The sequence below is a fragment of the Sardina pilchardus genome, chromosome 7, assembly GCF_963854185.1.
Source record: "Sardina pilchardus chromosome 7, fSarPil1.1, whole genome shotgun sequence".
Taxonomy (NCBI): Eukaryota; Metazoa; Chordata; class Actinopteri; order Clupeiformes; family Clupeidae; genus Sardina; species Sardina pilchardus.
Genome location: NC_085000.1, coordinates 13233294 through 13250079, shown reverse-complemented (window position 1 = coordinate 13250079; position 16786 = coordinate 13233294). Strand labels below are relative to the sequence as shown.

The 16786-nt window shown below is 43.5% G+C and overlaps 2 protein-coding genes across 5 annotated transcripts in view; both read left to right on the top strand.

Annotated features, from left to right (window-relative positions):
- The first annotated feature begins 5513 nt into the window (after positions 1 to 5513).
- Positions 5514 to 13773, top strand: LOC134087348 (CMRF35-like molecule 8). Of its 4 annotated transcripts, none has more exons than XM_062540787.1 (6): positions 5514 to 5586; positions 8165 to 8506; positions 8902 to 8994; positions 9313 to 9375; positions 10106 to 10149; positions 10281 to 13773. In XM_062540787.1, the coding sequence occupies exons 1-6, from the start codon at positions 5550 to 5552 to the stop codon at positions 10443 to 10445; spliced, it is 744 nt and encodes a 247-aa protein (XP_062396771.1). In that variant the 5' UTR covers positions 5514 to 5549; the 3' UTR covers positions 10446 to 13773. The 4 variants fall into 4 exon arrangements, 3 of the variants coding, with proteins under 3 accessions (XP_062396771.1, XP_062396769.1, XP_062396772.1); XM_062540785.1 differs by having other exon boundaries at positions 9274 to 9375; XR_009939816.1 differs by lacking the exon at positions 5514 to 5586 and adding an exon at positions 6881 to 7700 and having other exon boundaries at positions 8165 to 8232; positions 9274 to 9375.
- A 1038-nt stretch (positions 13774 to 14811) lies between these two features.
- The window catches only part of fhad1 (forkhead-associated (FHA) phosphopeptide binding domain 1), a 5107-nt gene continuing 3132 nt past the window's right edge, over positions 14812 to 16786 (top strand). The window contains exons 1-2 of the mRNA XM_062540214.1: positions 14812 to 14907; positions 16614 to 16786. The exon at positions 16614 to 16786 is cut by the window's right edge and continues 34 nt beyond it. Of these exons, the coding sequence (XP_062396198.1) occupies positions 14812 to 14907; positions 16614 to 16786 (269 nt within the window). The remainder of the gene's footprint in view (positions 14908 to 16613) is intronic.

Below are 16786 nucleotides of genomic sequence, written 5' to 3'. Positions count from 1 at the left end.
TAGCGCCACCTAACGTGTTGTCTGTTGTGGTAGACACATACATTCACGGAAATGGCCCAGATTTGGTGGATATGTGTGTTTTATTAAATTCAATTTTACATTTAAACTTAATAGTGAATCTTTGAAGAAGAATTTGAGTTATGATTATGATTTTTGCACATCACATATGTTGAAACACTCTCCTAGACGGTTTATCGAAATCATGTCATATAAGCTCTAAAATGATCTTGAGCGGTTTCTCAAGAGGAATTGCGACCAGATTTTTTAATTTTCGAAGTATATTGAAATGGCGAAATTTAGAATTATGGCGTCTTATTAACAAACAGGAAGTTGGTGTTATAGGCAGAAAAAAGGTTTTAAATTGGATGTAACCTGGCAGCTATATGTGGAATTGCTTCTGCTAGTCAGAGACAGAGCTCTGGCCTAAGGTGTGGCTTCGGGACTCTATAGCGCCACCTAGCAGCACGTTATCTGTTGTGGTTGACACAAACATTCACGAAAATGAACCAAATTTGGTGGGCACATGTGTTATTGCTATCGCTAGTCAGAGACAGAGCTCTAGCCTAGGGTGTGGCTTAGGGACTCTATAATGCCACCTAGCGTGTTGTCTGTTGTGGTTGACACATACATTCACAAAATCAACCAAATTTGGTGGGCTTGTGTGTTATTGCTGCCGCTAGTCAAAGACAGAACTCCAGCCTCGGGTGTGGCTTAGGGACTCTATAGCGCCACCTAGCGCATTGTCTGTTGTGGTTGACACATACATTCATGAAAAATGAACCAAATTTGGTGGGCATGTGTGTTGCTAATGCACATGCCCACCAACAAGTACGTATTTCTTTTATAGATTCCGAAATGTCCTGGCCCGCCATCACCGCTTGCGGCTATATTTATTATTATTAATTTTGTTTTGTTGTACTACAAACTAAGCAGGATTTAGACTGAGATACTGTGTCCTCAATGAACTTGAAAAGAAAACCTTAACCTTTTATGATAATATGTGTTAGCTTAGCTTATGGTTGGCTATGTCATAGCTCTAACTTAGCCAATAATATAATAATATCTGACAACAGAAAACAGAATGCATAGCACACCCATCTTGCCAACAGAATTGCTGTCATTCATCATCCAGTTGACAATAAATTGGTTAACTATCAGAAGCACTTAACCTCCAAACTTGATCTCATGACTAATATGACTGCAAATATTAATTGAAAAGAACCCCTTGTGCGTTTAAATGAGCACAACCAAAGTTAAAAGGTGGATTGTTACAATGTAAGCTGAGCAAAAGTTGACATACATAATTTTTGAGTAAAATACACATTATCATGCTGTTTTTAATCAACGGAAATGTCAATTTTGGTTGGTCACTACATAATGCACCAATTGTTACATTTGGCAAAAAAACCCCTGCAACCCCCGCATTATGTAGTAACAACCGCAATATGTAATAACTTATTACATAATGCAGCAAAATGTATTACATATTGCATTCAAGAAGTTTATTACATAATGCGGCAGATATTACAAAATGCGGCAATTATTACATAATGGCATGCACATTTATTACATTATTACATAATGCGGTGTTATTACATAATGCGGTGCTACACGGCTCTGACCGTCAGTAAAGGTACGTCACACTGCTACTAGCGCTCAGTAAAGGTACGTCACACTGCCCCTCACTGCTGTGGTACTAGTGGTCAGTAAAGGTACGTCCTATTTCCTGAGGTGGCACTGGAACGTGCATGTGGACAACAGATTCACTCCACTGAGAGGCTGTGAGGTGTTAGCCTAGCCGCACAGCTTACACATGACATGATCAGCATAATGATACTGGAGAGTCGGAGTCTAGCGGACTGAGTGCTAGCGTTAGCCATGTTGGTGTTTTTGTTATTGTGTTTACTGACAGTTTGTTTACGCTGAGTTTGCTTGTTTGTGTTGTCTGTGTCTCAGCTCCAACACCTGTGTCTCCTCCATCCACCACTAAACCCCCCATCCATCTACTGGATACAACCAACACTCTACCCACTACAGGTAGGCTACTCAAACACACACACACACACACACACACACACACACACACACACACACACACACACACACACACACACACACACAGTAGCACAGAAGTGGGGGTCTGCCCTCTACCGCAATTTACAAAAAAATGAACAACATACAGTACTTCAATAACGAGCGCAGTTGAATGAAGTTAACTGATGACATAAAAAAGAATCAAACGTTTAGCGTTTAGCGTTTTGTCAACAAGCAGGAAGAGCAGCAGTTCTACTCAAACTACCTGTGCACGTAGGCTGTGGAAGATTGGTCAACTCTAGCAAATGGGCAAGTCTAAGTGGATGATGTGAAAGTGAAAGTGAAAGATATTCGAAAGGCCAACAAAAGTTAAGGTTGCTTTTGATATAGTACAAAGAAGCAAAACTAGTGCAATGCGCTGCCAGTTTTTAACACACACATTGTGAAACAAATACAGAAGAGGCGCAAAAGGCCCACAGGAGGTCACTACAGACCACATATTCCATGGTGCCGTACTACATACCATGATGCCATACTATACCATGGTGCCATACTACATACCATGATGCCATACTATACCATGGTACCATACTATACCATGGTGCCATTCTACATACAGTACCATGATGCCATGCTACATACCATGATACCATTCTACATACCATGGTACCATACTATACCATGATGCCATTCTACATACCATACTACATACTATACCATGATGCCATACTATACACCATGATGCCATACTACATACTATACCATGATGCCATACTACATACTACACACCATGATGCCATACTACACACCATGATGCCATACTACATACTATACAGTACCATGATGCCATACTACATACTACACACCATGATTTCCCCACTACACACCATGATGCCATACTACATACTATACCATGATGCCATACTATACCATGATGCCCCATCTGGTGAGAGCTACAGACATATTATGGTGCCCTTTTCGGTAAGGTCTGCTCAGCTACAGCCATATTGTGGTGCTCTCTTCTTTCTGGTGAGATCAAACGCATGCCATTCATGGCAAGGAGAGCAAGAGTTCAGGGATGGCAGGGATGGCTCTTCCCAGGAAATGACGCAAACAGCTTTCCATCTGGACACCTAGCATGTTGTCTTCTTCTTTTCCAGGTCCTGTAATCGGGCTGCTCCATATTGGAGTGATCCTGGGACTGCTGCTTTGTGGAGTTCTGGCTTTGTTTTGGGTGGAGTTTGTGCACCAGCCAGCAGTAGTCTGAGTGAGTGTCCTTAGTGTACACCACCCACAGCTACACCCCTTTAAGTGTAATTGTTGTTGTGGTGTTAAACCTCTCTCTCTCTTTTTCCTCTCCCTCTTCCTCACTCTGCTCCACCATTTGTCCTCTGTCTTTTTCCCTCTCTATCTCCCTCTCTCAGTTCCTCGTGTTGTTGTCATGATGGGAACTTCCCATTCTCTAGGATCAGAGAGCCATCATCTCTCTCTCTCTCTTTCTCTCTCTCTCTCTCTCTCTCTCTCTCTCACACACACACACACACACACACACACACACACACACACACACGCACGCACACACAATAACAATGTCATAATCAGGAATTATTTGAAAAAGACGGTTGTTTCATATAGAGTGAAGTCTCTGCACTGCACTCTCTGGCTGCAGTCTTTAATAAAGTACCCTCCATATGCATCAGTTCTAGGCTCAATTTAATTTTCAGGGAAACCTTTTAATGTTTTTAGCCTGTTTTGGCATTTCTACAGAATTAGCATGTTTGGCTAGTGGGGGCGTGGCAAGTCTGTCATCCATCGTTGCTAACTTAGTTAGCATCTATAGTTTTGATAAACGCACCCCAGATCTATTCAAGGAGGACCTTATTATACTGTATGTTGTAGGGTAGGATCAATAATGACAAACACTTCCTCATTATGTTGTAGGATCAATAATGACATACACTTCCTCATTATGTTGTAGGGTAGGATCAATAATGACAAACGCTTCCCGTCATAATTAATGCGCCACAATGTCTCTCTGGTGTTCCTATCAATAAGGAACACTTGTCAGTCATGGCCACAGGTACAGACAGATCAAAGTATTGTAATATAGTTTCACCCTATAGGCCCCTGCAGACAGATCAAAGTGCTGCAATATTTGAAAGTCTACAGAGCAGTTATAACAAGACCTGTATCTGAAGGAAGCAAACATCCTGGCTTATTACACTGCTTCATGTTCTGGTAGCGTCAAATCAGTGGGTGTAAATTATGGAATCATAAAAATGCTAAAAATGTACCTGAAATGGTTTGGGTTTGAGGATCATGAAAATGTGCTCAATAGCTACATTCCTAAGATCAAGCTCTTAGCATATCTGGTGAAATTCTGAGCTTTGACCATAGACTTCAATAGAACAGTCGCTGCCTCTGCTCTGCATTGACCCCCCCCCCCAGCTGCTTCCTGCTGCCTACCTACTGCTTCCTGTTGCTTTCTGCTGCCTCCTGCTGGAGAAATGCTTGGTCACAATGCAGTGTATTATTACACTACAGTAACATATAAACTACATCTTGAACAGGTTCAACCATATGGTTATAACAATATGAAGCTATAGGAAATTGTAAAATAACATAATCTTAATTTAGAATGGCTTAAGAACGGTAGGCTTTTTAGAGGTGGATAAACCCTTCAGGCGTCTAGCCAACTCATCATTCAATCGCACCTATGCAACAGAATCACATTTGATCATGTCTGTCTTTCACTGCACTGAGGAATGATGTTGCTTCATGATTTGGAGAACTTAGGCTTCCTGTTGTCCTGCTCTTAAACCCAGCTTTGGTCTGGAAATGTGTCAGAGAGATAAACATCCTAATTTGAGTTTGCCTGAGACTGAAAATAGTCATGGATGGGATGGGTGAGTTTGAAGAGGGGTGTATAGGAGTGTAAGTGTGTGTGTGTGTGTGTGTGTGTGTGTGTGTGTGTGTGTGTGTGTGTGTGTGTGTGTGTGTGTGTGTGTGTGTGTGTGTGTGTGTGTGTGTGTGTGTGTGTGTGTGAAATGTGAAGCATGCATTGTGTGTGTGTGTGTGTGTGTGTGTGAAGCATGTATTGCATGTGTGTGTGTGAAGCATGTATTGCATGTGTGTGTGTGTGTGTGTGTGTGTGCACAGTATGTGAAACATACATTATGTGTGTGTGTGTGTGTGTGTGTGTGTGTGTGTGTGGTCTACATCCTCGAGGTCTCCGGCTGCTCTGTTTACAGTAAGTGTGATTCAACTAGAGCAGTTTTCAGCTATCTGTGAACTGGGCAACTGGGCATTTCCTGTGACTTTGTGACTTTCACTCTGTGAATGAGGAAGTTGTTGGGCTTCTAAATATGTGAGTGTGTGTGTGTGTGTGTGTGTGTGTGTGTGTGTGTGTGTGTGTGTGTGTGTGTGCACGCGCAAACGTGTGTATTTCTGATGTGTGTCTGTGGTGACAGTTTGGTCAGTGCAGCAGATGAGGTAAGTTGAAGAACGATAACGATATGAGGATGATTCTGTGGATTTTCTCCCTCTGCCTGGGTGAGTAGAGGTGTGTGCTCATTCTACTCAAATACATCGACACCAGAGACGAGTCTGTGTGTGTGTATTGGTGTGTAAACGCTTGTTATCTTATTAAGATTAGTGATCTTTAAAGCAACACTAAAGCACTTTTCGTCTGCCGCACGCACACTATTTGTTTATCCAGCAAATAACGATGTCCACAGACAAGGTAGTATATGTTGCATGATTTTCTGAAAGTATGATGATGAATTGCGACATCAAAGCAAGTCAAATTTGAAGTCCGGCAGCCAAATGCCATAATTTAGGTGAACCTGGTTTTGACAAGAAAGGCTTAATATACGAAATTGCCCAAGGGATATCACCGGGCACCCTCTTAAATCTTAAAGAGGTACCCCTAGTCTACTAGATTCTGCAACAAAAAAAAAACTTTAACCGACAAAACCAGGTCTGACCCCATGGCTGCCTGACTCACTACAAATCCGCAACCCAATCTGGTAAAGTTACATAGTGCGGTTATACTGTAGAGGCCGGCAAAGCAAATGCAGAAGTGCTGTTCATCCTGTTACGAGTTGATGAACCACTGAAATGATTTTAGAAACAAAAACTCTGTTGTTGCTTTAAAGGAGTTGTGTGCAGGTGGGCATTCACTACACACATGCCCCTATGCCAGCTGGAGAGTTGTGTGCAGGTGGGCATTCACTACACACATGCCCCCATGCCAGCTGGAGAGTTGTGTGCAGGTGGGCATTCACTACACACATGCCCCTATGCCAGCTGGAGAGTTGTGTGCAGGTGGGCATTCACTACACACATGCCCCCATGCCAGCTGGAGAGTTGTGTGCAGGTGGGCATTCACTACACACATGCCCCCATGCCAGCTGGAGAGTTGTGTGCAGGTGGGCATTCACTACACACATGCCCCCATGCCAGCTGGAGAGTTGTGTGCAGGTGGGCATTCACTACACACATGCCCCTATGCCAGCTGGAGAGTTGTGTGCAGGTGGGCATTCACTACACACATGCCCCCATGCCAGCTGGAGAGTTGTGTGCAGGTGGGCATTCACTACTGTACACACATGCCCCCATGCCAGCTGGAGAGTTGTGTTGTAAAATAAATGTATAAAATTTGGAACGAACCATGCTGCCAAAAGACTTTGAAAACAAAAAAGAAATTACATTTGTGAATCAAACCTTGTGTGAGTAAAATGTGAGAGATACCCAAGCACAAGGAATGGTCAGGGAGTTTTGGCCAATGATATAACTTTGAAGTATTTGAAATTTGTATGTTTGAAATGTAATCCTTTTTAAATGTAAGCCTGTGTAAGGTATGTGGTGACTGCAGGTGCACAGGATGTTCATATAACCACACGAGGGTAGGCTGTCTGCTAAGCTCACTCAAGACAAACCACAAAAGAACACAAGGTGCTCAGAGATATCTGAGTGGAACAATACCCAGAAAAGCACACGTCAATGTGGTGTAGGGGTCATAGCAAGGCAAATCATCTGATTGTCAAAAAAACGGTTGACACCAGAATCAGGTGAAGTGTTGGAGTCTTAGGGAAAGGAGTATAAAAAGAGAGAACAAAGCTAAGTTCGTGGCTTTTTGCGCTTTTTCGAGATGTAGCGACAGAGTTGGAAGCGGGCTGCTGGGTCCTGGTGGGGGGTGGTCACGCAGGGTCGCTTCTTAGTTACCATTGGGAAGAAGACAGAAATACTTTTGTTTTTCACTTTATTTGAACCATTTTTCCTGTTGAATTTTTGTGTTTTTTTGGTTGTTGCTTTTGAACCTGCATCGTGATTGGGTTGTTAACCTTTAGTCAGTAGGTTTTTCTTTGTTCTTTTGTTTTGTATTCCAGTCCTATTTTTATACCTTTTTAGCTTTTACTTTTATTGGATTTTTACTTTACTATTACATTTATTGGAACCAAAAACAAAATAAAAACAGCTTCCAGTGGGGAAGAGAAAGACATCTTTTTGGTCCGAGTCTCCATCTTAAGGGGTTCTTTCCCCTCCCGGTGTGCATGAAGTAGCCCTACTCTTTCTGCGGATATTACTTGCTGACCCGTTTGGGATCAGTGGTCGGGCCGGTGCGTCTTCGTTCCAGAGAGCCTGCGTGTCCGGAGGAAAGTGGGGTAAGTCAAAAGTTGTCTTCGGCTCCTTCCCTGTTGGCCTGAGGGGGGGAGCTCTGGTCATACGGCAAAAGGTTGTGATGTGTGGGTGACATGTTGGTCTGTACTGTAGAGTTCACGGTGAGAGTGTTTATGTTTGTGTGTCTTTAGAATAGGGTCAGGTTCATCGTGGTTGTGTTAGGGAAAGTTAGGCCTTAACGTTCCTAGCATCTTTAGGCCAAGGTGTTCTGCTAGATGAATAGACGTTTCAGTGTGCAGGTGGGCATTCACTACACACATGCCCCCATGCCAGCTGGAGAGTTGTGTGCAGATGGGCATTCACATACACACATGCCCCCATGCCAGCTGGGGAGCCCACATGACGGGCACTTTTCACTGCATGTCGGTGAAGCTACGCTTCCTCATTTATTTAAGGAAATTGAAAAAGGAAGATGACTGACACACTATGTTTTTTTCTGTTTGTGAAGGTTTCAGCTGTGTGACCATGCAGAGGGATGGCTCTTTTGTACGTGGTATTGAAGGACAAAGTGTGGAGGTAGTCTGTCCATATCCAACAGCAAACTACAAGTCCACACCCAAGTACTTCTGCCGTGCTCCGTGTTGGCACAAGGATAACGTGCTAGTTAAATCAGTGGAGACAAACGTCAGTGTCTCAAAGGGAAGATACTCTCTGAATGACAACACGTCTAGTCTGTACTTCTCCATCAGTATCAGGGGTCTGACCGCTCAGGATTCTGGGTCCTACTACTGTGGGTTTGACCAGTGGGGCATAGACAGATACATTAAAGTGTTCCTGCACATTGTTAATGGTAAGAGCAGCTGTACTACCAGGGTCTGTGCCTAACTAACCTGTGAACCCAATAAGCTTTCAGAATGATCCTCACAGCAGCTGTTAAAGGAGTAGTCTGTGGTTTTCAGTATGATCCCTACAGCAGCTGTTAAAGGAGTAGTCTGTGGTTTTCAGAATGATCCTCACAGCAGCTGTTATATCGTCTGCGTTGCTGATGTTCAACATCCAATCAAATTACAGCTCCTGAGGCAACGTGTTGATTACTACAGCCACAGAAAACAGGAGTTTTTGTTTGCTGAATTTGCTGACAAAATTGTATTGAGCAAAAACATTACAGTAACTTACATGTGATCAAATCCAAAATGGGAACCTAGTCTGATTTGACATGTTTATTTCCTGATGGTGATCATGCAGCTTCAGCATCAAACTCTTCAGTTTCCACTCCTGAACCACGAGCCCATAAGAACAGCACAACCAACAACAGGAACAGACCACTACACTCTACAGGTGTGCACGCCCACACACACACACACACACACACACATTCAGACAAACGCACACACACACACACGCACACACGCACACACATTTTCCATGTTTGTTGATGTTACTGATTCCGTGATACCCTATGTTCTAGGAAGTTGATTTTTTTGTATCGATACTGTTGTTGACATGATTCTGTGGATTCTCTCCCTCGGCCTGAGTGAGGTGTGTGTGTGTGTGTGTGTGTGTCTGTGTGTGTGTGTGTGTGTGTGTGTGTGTGTGTGTGTGTGTGTGTGTGTTTAGGAACTGTTGTTATCTCCATGGTGTGTGGGGTGAGTCTAGTTGTGCTGGTGTCCTGTGTGTTGCTGTCTCTGGTGATTCTCTACAGGAAGAGAACTGCTGCTGGTAAATCACATAGTGAAACATTTAGAGTTAGCTATCCCATGCTAACATATACACACTACTGATAAATCACATAGTGAAACATTTAGCTATCCCATGCTAACATATACACACTACTGATAAATCACATAGTGAAACATTTAGAGTTAGCTATCCCATGCTAACATATACACACTACTGATAAATCACATAGTGAAACATTTAGAGTTAGCTATCCTATGCTAACATATACACACTACTGATAAATCACATAGTGAACTATTTAGAGTTAGCTATCCTATGCTAACATATACACACTACTGATAAATCACATAGTGAAACATTTAGAGTTAGCTATCCTATGCTAACATATACACACTACTGATAAATCACATAGTGAAACATTTAGAGTTAGCTATCCTATGCTAACATATACACACTACTGATAAATCACATAGTGAAACATTTAGAGTTAGCTATCCTATGCTAACACTGTACGTACGCTCTCCAGCAGCATAGCAGGGAGCCTACACTGGGCACGTGCCCTGAAGCGTTCCGTTCGTGTAGCGTGTGCAGCAACAATCCACTTCCAATCTGAGGAACTGGCTTCACCCAATGTGATAGCGGCACGTAGGCTATAGACGTCTTAAACACAAAAAGTGACTAAGTTGCGGACCTGGCTACGACCCTGGTGTAATAATAATAACATCTTGATAAATTCACCTTAATGTACATTTCTCCTTCTGCATTACAGATGAATCATCTGATCCAGTGACTCCAGAGTCTCCTGCTCCTCAGGTAGGTACAGACATATCACTCATTACAGACAGATACAACACACACACACGCGCGCGCGCGCACACACACACACACACACACACACACACACACACAATCATAAACAGCTCTAATGATAATTCCCCCTCCAGGCTGTAGATGGCGATGTGCACTTATACACTGGGGTGTGTGACCCTGATCCTGGGCAGCCCTCAGTGCAGAGTGCAGAGTCAGCAGAACTCTACTTCCTGCTGCAGCCCCCGGACCCTCCTGCAGGGGGCCACGACGAGCTCTACTCTCTGGTGACCCCTCATTGACCAGACCAGGGGGTCAGGATTTGACTGATTAGCTTCGCCGATTAGCAAGGCACTTCCTCGTCGCCATTATCCAGAAATACATCATGTCCGGTGCCGTTTTCCCTGCATTTTCCTCATGCTGATTGGTGGCTGTTCCACTCTCAGCTCATGCACGAGCTTAGTGTGGGCACAAGCTCTCCTTCTGTACCTTACGTCAATCAGTAACCTGGCACTTAATTGGCTAAGTAAAACGGCACCGGAAACAAGCCCCTTGAAACGCCATGTTGAAGCCTGAAAAAATCGTTCAATTTTGGCAATTTTCACTAGCCTAGCATTCCCATTGAAATGGATGGGGGCGGGACTTGTTCACTTTCTCCAGTTCTTATAATACCTCCATGGACCAGACAGCACAGCGCCCCCTACAGGATTTACCCCTCACTGACCAGACAGCACAGCGCCCCCTACAGGATTTATCCCTCATTGACCAGACAGCACAGCGCCCCCTACAGGTTTTACCCCTCACTGACCAGACAGCACAGCGCCCCCTACAGGATTTACCCCTCACTGACCAGACAGCACAGCGCCCCCTACAGGATTTATCCCTCATTGACCAGACAGCACAGCGCCCCCTACAGGTTTTACCCCTCATTGATCACATAGTACAGCGCCCCCTACAGGATCTCCTGTAGTGTGCTTGTCACTTCATCTTCATCCTTTCTTATTCTGTCTGTCTTGTGGTCTCTGCTCTGTTGAAGTTTTTAGCTCTCTGTGAACTCCTGTCAGACGGCCATTTCCTGTGAGTTTGAATGAGGAAGTTGTTGGGCTTGTTAATGTGTGTGAAAAGGAGGATTGGAGAGGGGGTGTGGGTGCTGGCTTGACACCAGTGGAGGTGTCGATAAGAACACTTCAGTCCAGTCAACAGTTCAATGATTTGGTCTTTATTGTAGGTGAATCCAGGCAGTAGAGATGTAGGTGTGTGAATGCGTGTATAGGTAGGTTCGTGTGTGTGTGTGGTTTCTAAGAGGGAAAGGGATATAGGATACAATTAGCGCCACAATACATACAAATTCAGACATTCCACAAGAATATAGAAAAGAGGCTTGGCGGCCCACAAGTCAGTAAACGCAGCCCCATTATAATAAACAAGGCATATAAACAGGTAAAATGATAAAGAACTTACATAATGCAAGAACGCACACAGGGTAGGATGTAGAAGCAGCAACAGACATTCCTCCATGAGGCTCAAACAGAAAAGAAAGGGCTATGGGCACGGGTGCTTAAGAAGGTTTGTGGCTAATGGGCTAATTGATTGCAGGTGCTATGGATTGACTGGAATGGGGAAAGAAAAAAGGGGGTGTGGCACTTTCTCTGCATGGTGCATGTGCAGCACAGAGCAAAACTTCCAAACAGTGTGTGTGTGTGTGTGTGTGTGTGTGTGTGTGTGTGCATGTGTGTGTGTGTGTGTGTGTGGTGCCGGTTTGGCCAGTGCAGCAGATGAGGTTGAGGAGCGATAACCCATAAGGTCTCCTCCTCCTGTGTGTGTGTGTGTGCGTGTGTGTGTGTGTGTGTCTCCTCCTCCAGCTTGAGTCAGGCTGCAGGATGCACTGCAACACAGCACTGATTGAGTCCAGTGGCCACTGCAGGTACACGTGTGTGTGTGTGTATGTGTGTGTGTGCGTGGGTGCGTGCGTGCGTGCGTGTGTGTGTGTGTGTCTCCTCCTCCAGCTTGAGTCAGGATGCACTGCACACAGCACTGATTGAGTCCAGTGGCCACTGCAGGTACACAAGGCTCCATCTGTGAAAGATGCTCGTGAACGAGATTGTTTCTTGGGTTCTTATTTGTCATTAAACATCATCTGTGAGATAGGAATATTTCGGTATTTTACACTTTAAGCTGTTTTCTGTATTGCCTTGCATGCAAACGACTGTTTGACACCGACATCTCGACAATTGAGCCTGTTTCTGCAATTTTGCAGCTTTAGAATGATCTCTGTATGGCTTTAACATTGCTCGCTATGTGCATAGACTATTCTGTCCCAGAAACATTCGTTTTAAAAAATGTGCAGCTCACCGAGTGGTTACTGGTCTTCAACGATCTTCTATAGCAAGTTTAGCAGCGAAATACAGCTTCTGTCATCTTTTATCAGGGATTTTTGAAATCCCGGAGGTACTTTTTCAGATACCTCACAACCGTGTGTGCCTAATATAACACAGAATTTGAATTTCACTGCGAAACTTGATCGCTGAAGACCAGTAACCACATTTTTTAGGCAATGCTGTTGTGGAGGCCTGAGTTACAGAAGCTCACCTGTTTAATCTGATGTGATTGTTCCGACGCTCACCTGTTTAATCTGATGTGATTGTTCTAACTCTCACCTGTTTAATCTGACGTGGTTGTTCTGAAGCTCACCTGTTTAATCTGATGTGATTGTTCTGAAGCTCACCTGTTTAATCTGATGTGGTTGTTCTGACGCTCACTTGTTTAATCTAAACTGATGTGATTGTTCTGAAGCTCACCTGTTTAATCTAATGTGGTTGTTCAGACGCTCACCTGTTTAATCTGATGTGATTGTTCTGAAGCTCACCTGTTTAATCTGATGTGGTTGTTCAGACGCTCACCTGTTTAATCTGATGTGATTGTTCTGAAGCTCACCTGTTTAATCTGATGTGGTTGTTCAGACGCTCACCTGTTTAATCTGATGTGCTTGTTCTGAAGCTCACCTGTTTAATCTGATGTGGTTGTTCAAACGCTCACCTGTTTAATCTGATGTGGTTGGTATAATGTCGCCAGAAGTAGCTGTTCTGTTTTAGAACCGATGACCCATTTAGTTGAATGCACTTTTCTAAACTGTATATGCTATGGAGGACTATGGAGGACAGCTGGAGTATGCTTTTGAGTTTGGTCAAGTGTACTTGAGTGTTTCTCAGTCTTTGATAACCCAGACAGTTCTGGTGAATTTATGTCAAAGGATGGGTTTGTGTGGACTCTTGAGACTATCTACAGTACTAACTATTGGCTGTTGAGCTCAAGTATCACACATTTGATCCAGAATCACACATTGCACCAGTAAGGCCGGTTGATGGATTAAAATCTGAAGCTCAATTGGTGTCCGGAAATGTGTAAATATGAATGCTGATGAATATGTAAAGATTTTCAAGTTATTGTTTTTTATTTCAAGAATCTGTATTGAGTGAAACATGTTGTATTACTGTGCAAACATCTTCTGTTCACTCCTGTTTACACAATGCACTGGAGTTTGACTTGTAAACAATTGTTCAATTCATATGATTTCATTGAGAAAATAATTTGAAAATTATCAATATGTATTAAACACAAGTGCTGACCCAATCCAGGTGCTACTCAGTAGTGTGTGATAACGTTTTTATTGTTGTATATTGGTGCAGATGCCCCACAGCATCTTGAAGGTGCCTTCTGCCTTGTGTAAGCATTTCTCCCATCTAGTGTTTAGGGATTATATTGCAACCTATTAGAACTACGGTAGCCGTCGCACATCAAAAACATAACGCCCAGTTCACACCAAAGGTCGAGACAGAACCACAAAGAGGAGGAGTTGCAGCTGTGTGAATTAAATCAGAGACACTTATGATTAATGTTGCACGTCGGTGCCAGCTGTTGTAAGTCGTAGCAAAGCATTAAAAAGGCATTCAGAATGAGGGATGATGATGATGGAGGTTATTGTCCAATGTTTATAATAATGTCAGTGAGTGCTATTACTGTAAATGGTTCTGTGAGTGTTGGTGAGTGAGTGCACAATTTGTGAATGTGGATAATACAGTGTGATCGTTTAATGTTGCAAAAAGTTGCATTTGGTGAATAAACTGTGATTGATGGATAGGCTAAACTCTGATAAGAGGTAGGCTAGGTTAACTCTATTTCTAAAAAAATCAGAGGTGGTTAAAGTGTGCTTGCTCGCGTAAAGCCTCTACAACCCTGATCTGATTTTAGACTCAGGATGCTTTTGGGAAGCCTGGCTCAGTTCCAGACTAGGCTACTGTCTGCTTAAACGAAGCCGTAGGCGGAGTTCTCCATGAGGTTACCATGGCGCTTATAAACAATCCTCTCCAAGACGGTGATGGTTTGTTTGTAGTGATTGTTCAGCCTGATATCTTCTTCTGTTGTTGTGAACATTGACATTTACAGTTGTCGTTTAGCTATTGGATTGATTTTGTATAGTCAACTAAGAATTTCTCTGTTGTTTGAAAACATTGGCCGCACATTTGGCAACTTCTTTCGCATGTATGGAACTAGGTTTGAGCCGTGCGCAGTGGTTGTGTTCATGCGGAGCGTTTCCTCGCGCCTGCGGTCAGTCTGACAGAACGTACGAACGTGACGAGTAGGGGAATCTCCCGCGGGTTCTACCCGATCATGAAGGCATACCTCAACACCCAGGGATGGGTCTTCAAACTGCAGCCCAAAACGACAAGGGTTGGGAGGCATCAGGACAACGACCTCTGTTTACGGGTAACACACGCCTAGTACACATTTTATGTTACAGCAAGATCACCACAGTTTGGTAACAGTAGCCTAGATATAACTTAGGGATAGGCTAGTCTAGAAAATATGATTAAATCAATTAATGGTCCTCCAGCCTAGGCTAGTCTACTGGAAAAGCACATTTAAATTCTAAAATGAAAGACTGGAACGCAGGACTGGCGGCACCTGCTCGTGTGTCCAGAGGAATGCCATATCCCACTGTAGGCCTACTGGAACACACACAGCTGGGATCTCTCTGCTTCCTATGATTGATTGGTTGATTGATATGATCTCCTGCCATGCTGTGGCTCTGATTGGCTAGTATTATGGGATATCATGATTTTGATATGCCAGTAGTAGGCCTAATACTATTTTCAATTGACAAAAATCGTAGTCTTGCTCAAAAAGGCAGTGATGTAGGTTTTGGATTGGTCAGAATGAGGTAAGCTGTGCCAAAGGTGAAGGTTAACTGCTCTAATTACTGTATTTGATTGGCTGGTTATAATTCTGTGTTTGTAGAGACGGATGCGCACACATCCAAAACATGTTGTAACAGGTCCCAGATAAGATGTGTCAGAGAGAGAAGGGGCTGGTCTGTGGTCTTTATATGGTTTCCAGTAAATACCGCACCCCGCCTGTTTAAGGCTGGTGTCTGATCATCATCACTTGGCCTACATGGTCATGTGATATAGGCCTGCCCTACCTTTTAAGAACTAGAAAAGCACTCACAGAGCGCAGCCCACTGCCTGTATTGTTCTTTCTAGGTTGTCATACATTTTAACCTGAACTATTCAGATCGCCACTACGTGGCCATACCATGCCATTACACCACTAAGCGAAACACATAAACACCTCCAGATACCCGACGGTGATACGGATCACTCCCAAAATTATCTCGTCTTCCTTGGGTCATTTCAGACCTTTCCTGAAAATTTCATTGAAATCCATCCATTGCTTTTTGAGTTACCTTGCTAACAGACAGACAAACAGACAAACAAACCCCCATGAAAACATAACCTCTTTGGCGGAAGTAATAAATAATAAGTAATTGTCTGTATAGGTTGTATAAATGATGCATCATATGCTTTATTCTTAGATGTCCTGTATTGTTATATATTTATTCATATTTGTACTGTGTTGTCTCTATGGACCTTTGTGTCTTGAATAAAGTTAATATGTGACCATTCACAGCGAAATCAGTCGTTTTGCGCACATCGTTATTTTGAGAAAATCAACAATAACAAACTTCCGGGTTAAAATGTTGAATTTCACGTTTTTGCATAATTCGGCTGTATACAGTCTACAGTTTCATATCGTGAACGCATTTCACTGAAAAACCTACGTTTTGACTGTTAAACCCGGCGAAGATTCAACACATTTGCTGTCATTCCTGTTGTGCACGCGCCGCTTATACAGGTGATTTCTCCTCTTCTGGCATATCGTGACAGGAGAACCATGTCAACTTTGGATGCGGTTATCTTAGCGATAGTTTGTGTAATACCCTCGATATACATATCGTTGGAAAGCTTAGTTTATGGCCGTTCACGTGAGCACAATAACTTAATTTACTAAATTTTACCGAAACGACTGGTTCCGCTTTACAGGGTCACATATATAAATAAAGTACTTTTGGAGCCCATACTGTATACCGTGTGTAGACCCTCCCCTTCTCTCCATGATTCTGTGATTGGCAGAATGCGGGCGTGGAGGAGAGCCACGCCCTGATTGAGTGGCGGGAGGCGGAGCGTTGCCACGTGCTCACCGACCTCGACTCCTCCCACGGCACCTACGTCAACGGCTGCCGTATCCATAACGCCAGCGTCCGGCTGTCGCCAGGCGACCAGCTGCACTTTGGCTACGGAGGCTC